The 5,441-nt window shown below is 54.1% G+C and overlaps 1 protein-coding gene across 1 annotated transcript; it reads left to right on the top strand.

The window, feature by feature from the left end:
- Nucleotides 1–2,220: 2,220 nt before the first annotated feature.
- On the top strand, nt 2,221–4,477 carry LOC109782955 (BTB/POZ domain-containing protein At1g63850). Its single transcript, XM_020341585.4, has 2 exons — nt 2,221–3,146; nt 3,235–4,477. Exons 1-2 carry the CDS (start codon nt 2,307–2,309, stop codon nt 4,231–4,233), a joined length of 1,839 nt encoding a protein of 612 aa, XP_020197174.1. The 5' UTR covers nt 2,221–2,306; the 3' UTR covers nt 4,234–4,477.
- Nucleotides 4,478–5,441: the final 964 nt, after the last annotated feature.

Here is a 5,441-nt window from a genome sequence, read left to right as displayed (position 1 = left end):
CTGGGCTGGGCTCGGGCCTGGGTATTTTGCGTCGGGCTTTGGTTGGCCCGGCCTGAAGTCCGGCCCGGCCCGAGGGATGGCCAGGTATAGGCTCAGTGTCCGGCATCCTGCAAAAAAGTTTTCGGGATACCATAAATGAGTTTTGTGGGACGGACGGTTGCAGGATCCGCTAGATATGCTTTAGACTAACCATAGTGAGAGTAACATAAGTAGTAACATCACACATATCTAAATAAAATAAATGATGTGGCAAACAATAAATGAAGAAAGAGAGGCATGTGGTAACATAGCTAGTTACTACTAGTATGAGTAACATCACACATATCAACACAAGATGAGTCTATATAGCCTAATAAATAAAGTGTTGCATGTTACCATACATATGTTACTCCCCACTATAGAGATAGTAACATAGAGTAGTAACATGGGCACGTTACTACTCTATGTTACTACCCATTGTGTCTAGTCTTAGGGAACCGATACATTGGCACGGTGGCACAAGATACCCAGGCCAACTCCACCGTGCGACCCTATCCTGTTCGCCCCCGTCCGTTTGGGGTAAAACGGACAAACGAGGCGGCCCAGCGCGCGGGAGCAAACGGACTTTTGTCCGTTTTGTGTCTGCTTTCGACCCATCCGCGGCCCAAGTTTGCGCTGCTTTTGGGGTGAAACGGACACCACGCGGACGCGCGGGCCGTCTGCGCGTGTCCTCCCCTGGCCCGCCCGTCGGTGGCACAGGGCGGGCCTTTTTCTATCCGCCCCCTTCCTCCCTCCGGCCGCACCCCCCTCCACTCTTCACCACTCTTCCCCTCGCTGCCACCGCCGCCGCTGCCATTGCAGCCGTGCAGTTCGGATGCGCGCTCGCCCAGCCCCTTCCCCTCGGCGCCGCCGAGCTACCCAACCACGGCCACCTGGTTTGCGCACCCGCCGGCCGGATTTGGGGTGGATCCGATCGGTCTTGAGCTCGTCCGGCTGTGGGAGGCCGGGCACCTCGCCGGAAGGCGCTGGCAAGGCCGCAAGACCACATGCAGGTAGTGGCTCCTCCTCTAGCCGCTCGGATCTGCACCGTCGGTGGTCTGCCGGCAGATACACGAATGGCGATCGGCCGGGCTCGGTGCTTGCCCAAAAGCTCGCCGGCGCACCGTTGCCACTCATTAAGTGCGACCACTGCCCAAGGATGGTCGTGCGCCGCATGTCTACAACGCCGGGACATCCCGGATGGGTGTTCATCAAATGCTTAAACGATGGGGTATGTGCTCTTTTTAGCTTCGGTTTGTGCTCTAGTTTTGACTAGTTGTGCTAACTATAAATTTTATTGTGTAACATGGATGCAAGTTTTGGTATTGGAAAGAAGAGTACATCGATATATTGATAGAGCGAAATTTAGTACATGTTCGTGCACTTTTAGCTAGCATAGAGGCTGTAGATGAGACAAGTGCACTTGTTGCTAGATTAGAGGCTAGACACGAGATTAGGTGTGAGGAAGCAACATCGACTTCTGGGTTGAAGAAGAAAGGAGGATGCCAGATCGAGCCTCCTCCACAGATCAACAATGAGTGCATCGAGAAGGCCCTAACCCAACTCAAGGGAGCAGTTATGGAAGTTGGGTCCTCCACAGATCAACACTGAGTGCATCGAGAAGGCCCTAACCCAACTCAAGGGAGCAGTTATGGAAGTTGGGTATCTTCTAAAATGTATTCTTATTGTTCTTGTTTTCTTTGGACTTGCTTTACTAGTCAAAATGTGATGATGTATTTTTCATGTACCGAAAATGAATGATGAAAAAAAGTTAAGGACTTGCAAAGAAAAATGTACGCGGACAGGATGCGGCCAGGATGTGTCCGCGCGCTGGGCGCACGGCCACCGCTTCCCAGGACAGGCCCGAACACGATCCCATCGCCCTACCCAAACGGACAGAATCCGGACAAAACGGACGTCCGTTTGGGGTCGCGCGGTGGAGTTGGTCTCATCGGCTTGCATCCGTGCACCCTTCAGCGGCTGCGGCGGCGAGAAGAGGCCGGCCGCCGGCGCCGGCATTCTGGTTCAGAAGCGTACCCCACGCCAGCATTCACTCGTTGCTCCGTCCCCGCTGCCGTAGAGCTCATCGGCACGGGCAAAAGGCGGTCCCCTCGGGGCGATACAGCCATTACCACTCCCCACCACGCCTCAACAAAAAGCGACAAGCGCTCCTCCTCGTGCCCGAGCCCGACTGCCCTCGCGCGGCGAGAATCCCCACGCCACCCCACGCGACGCGCGCCCCCACCCCGCACCCGGAAAAAAAAAACCGAACGATCACCACTCCACCTATGGCCGCTTCCTCCAGATCCAGCAGGCCGCACCCGCACCCAAAGAAGCCCTCGCCCCCGCCCCCCTCCCACTCCCACCTCGTTCCCCACGACCTCTCCTCCTGGTGCTGCGCGCCGCACCCCGCCCCCACCACCTCCCACTTCCACTCCCCCGCCGCTGCCGCCCGCGGCGCCGCCGGCCCCATGGACCACCCGCCCCCGCAGCAGCCCGCCGCGGGCGCCTCCTCCTACGCCAGCCCCAACCCGCCCTCCTACACGCAGGCGCAGTCCTACCCCTCCAGCTACACCAAGTTCAACTCCGCGCTCAACGCCGGCCTCCTCAACCCCATGTCCCCGCCGCCGCTGCCGATCGACAAGACGCGCTCCAGCCCCACCCTCTTCGACATGATGGCCAACGAGCAGGACTACCAGCCCCGCTCCGCCGCCGCCGCCCACTCCGCCCCGCCGCAGCACCCGCACCACCCCCTCGCCCCCGCGCGCTCTATGGACCGGCAGGCGCTGCTCCAGGACCGCGTCGCCGAGCTCATCGGCAGCTGCAGCCCCGGGAACCAGTTCAACGACGCCGACTCCTCCGACGTGCGCCTCACCCTCAGCTCCAAGGACGGCCTCTCCCTCACGCTCTGCGTGCACCGCCACATACTCGTCGCCCACAGCAGGTTCTTCGCCGCCAAGCTCTCCGACCGCTGGTCCAAGCAGCAGCGCACGCTGCCCCACATCGTCGAGATCTCCGACTGCGACGACGTCGAGGTGTACGTCGAGACGCTGCGCCTCATGTACTGCAAGGATCTCCGTAGGAGGCTCATGAGGGAGGATGTGGCCAAGGTCCTCGGCATTTTGAAGGTACGGCCCCTTTCTTCTTTTCCTCATGTCTAATGGTCAATTGGCATCATTTTGCTTTTGGTCCTTAATTTCCACCTTCTTTCTGTAGGTGTCCGCAGCCATCGTCTTCGACGCTGGAGTGCTGTCTTGCTTGGAGTATTTGGAGGCGGCTCCGTGGGCGGAGGATGATGACGAGAAAGTGGCGGCATTGTTGACGCAGCTGCATCTTGAGAACTCAGGCGCTGGGGAGGTTCTTAAGAGGGTCTCCCTGGAGTTGGCACCTTCTGTAGTGACTGAGGAGGTAGAAATGGGAGCAAATTGCAATGGCGGCAGTAGTGTGGGTGGTGGTGAAGAGGTGTTAGTTAGGCTCCTGCAGGTTGTCCTGGAGGGCAAAGACGAGAAGGCAAGGAGGGAGATGAAGGGTCTAGTCTCCAAAATGCTAAGGGAGAACAGCGCCTCGCGTGGCGGAGCCATTGGTGGTGACCTCCGCAAGGAGTCACTCTATTCGGCATGCAATGGCTGCCTGTGCCTGCTGCGTGAGCAATTTGTGAGGGCTGCAGGCGGTGACCAATCGGAGGTAACGCAGATTGCAAGGCAGGCTGATAACCTGCATTGGATGCTTGACATCCTTGTTGAGCGGCAGATTGCCGAGGACTTCTTGAGGACATGGGCAATGCAGAATGAGTTGGCAGAGATGCACGGTAAAGTTCCGGCTATACATCGCTATGAAGTGAGCCGAGTGACTGCAAGGCTTTTCGTCGGGGTTGGCAAAGGACAGATCTTAGTGTCCAAGGAGGCCCGCTCCCAGCTCCTGAGTACCTGGCTTGAGCCGTTCTACGAGGACTTTGGGTGGATGCGGCGAGCATGCAAGGGGCTTGACCGACATTTGATTGAGGAGGGGCTGGCAAACACGATCCTGACACTGCCACTTGCAACTCAGCAGGAGATCTTTCTTGCGTGGTTTAATCGGTTCCTCAACTCTGGGGAGGACTGCCCAAACATTCAGAGAGGGTTCGAGGTATGGTGGCGGCGAGCATTCTGGAAAAGGAGTGCTGAACCGGAGCAACCACCCCGTTTGCGAATCACAGCAATCTGCGATAATTCTTGATGAAGTTGTTGGCCCAACTTGGATATGAAGGGTGGCTGATGTTTGGATATAAAGGTTAGTTTCATGGGGTCTGTAGTTGTGTTCTGACTGTCTTGTTGAGTTCTCTGTTACATCTGTTTGGCTCTAGGCAAATTAATTATACATGAGTATGTTCATCTTGTTCAATGTATACCAGGTTGAGTGTAAGCATGTTTCATCCATTTTGAACTGGAAATTAAGTAGATTGATTGTTTATTGCCTATTATTATAGCAGCTTATAGCATGTGGAAAGCCCCTCTTAATTCTTGTTTGTTGGCTGTGTTTGTATATTTGCTACTATCTTATAATCAATGCTCAAGGCACCCCTTCATTGTCTCTTTATCTAATCACCAAACAGCTGTCGAGCCATGTGAGAAAAGTTGTTTTAGCAATCGGAATTGGATTGATGTTTGCTTCAGAGCAGTGTTGGAGTAGATTCTGCCCAATATGCTTGGTTTCTCTGTTTTTAATTTGCTGGTTGTTGAGCCGCTATGCCCTTTCCAGATGTGTGAACGAATCAGATGGTGTTCTTAATAGTATACAGGACATACCTTTTTGATGAATTAAATAAGTCTTGAGCTTATGAAATTACTTCTTGCGCATGAGAGTGGTTGGTTGTACCTATCTTTTATAAGCAGATGAAGCTGGCATTGCTTTAGATCTTGCCAGATGTGCCCAATTCATGTATCTACAACCAACTAATTACCGTCCAAATGAGCGCATGCGGCCGTTTAGGCACTGGGACGGTAGAAAAGGAATATATAACGCTGATGTAACGCATAGTGTATAAGTTATATTGAGGTTTATACGGAGTAGAACATAGTCCTCAATACAATCCACGAAGTAACACCATTCCAGCTTGCATATACAGTGTCACACGTCTGACAGCATAGTGATAAGTAAAACCGAGAGCAGAATGACGAGGGCTACAGGCGTCGCCTCCCTCTTAACTTGAACTAGATGGTACGGCTCGCTCCGCCGCAGCGCCCGCTGTTGTTGCGTTGGGCATCAACGATAGCTAGTTGATAAGAAAACCTAAGCTTAACACCAAAAAATCTGGCTTCAAGCCGGTTGCTCAGAGTGAGTTGGCATCTTTGCGATTTTGCTTGTCACTTGAATAACTGCACTAGAAAGATCCAGTGATTATGCTCATTCTGTTTTGGGTTTATGATGAATTTCGGTAGCCAACA

This window comes from Aegilops tauschii, chromosome 2, assembly GCF_002575655.3.
Source record: "Aegilops tauschii subsp. strangulata cultivar AL8/78 chromosome 2, Aet v6.0, whole genome shotgun sequence".
Lineage (NCBI taxonomy): Eukaryota > Viridiplantae > Streptophyta > Magnoliopsida > Poales > Poaceae > Aegilops > Aegilops tauschii.
This window is presented reverse-complemented; position numbering and strand designations above follow the sequence as displayed.

Coding starts and splice junctions, on each gene's coding strand:
- LOC109782955 (XM_020341585.4), top strand. CDS start 2,307: ATGGCCGCTTCCTCCAGATCCAGCAGGCCGCACCCGCACCCAAAGAAG. Junction 3,147..3,234: donor AGGTCCTCGGCATTTTGAAG/GTACGGCCCCTT, acceptor TTCTTTCTGTAG/GTGTCCGCAGCCATCGTCTT.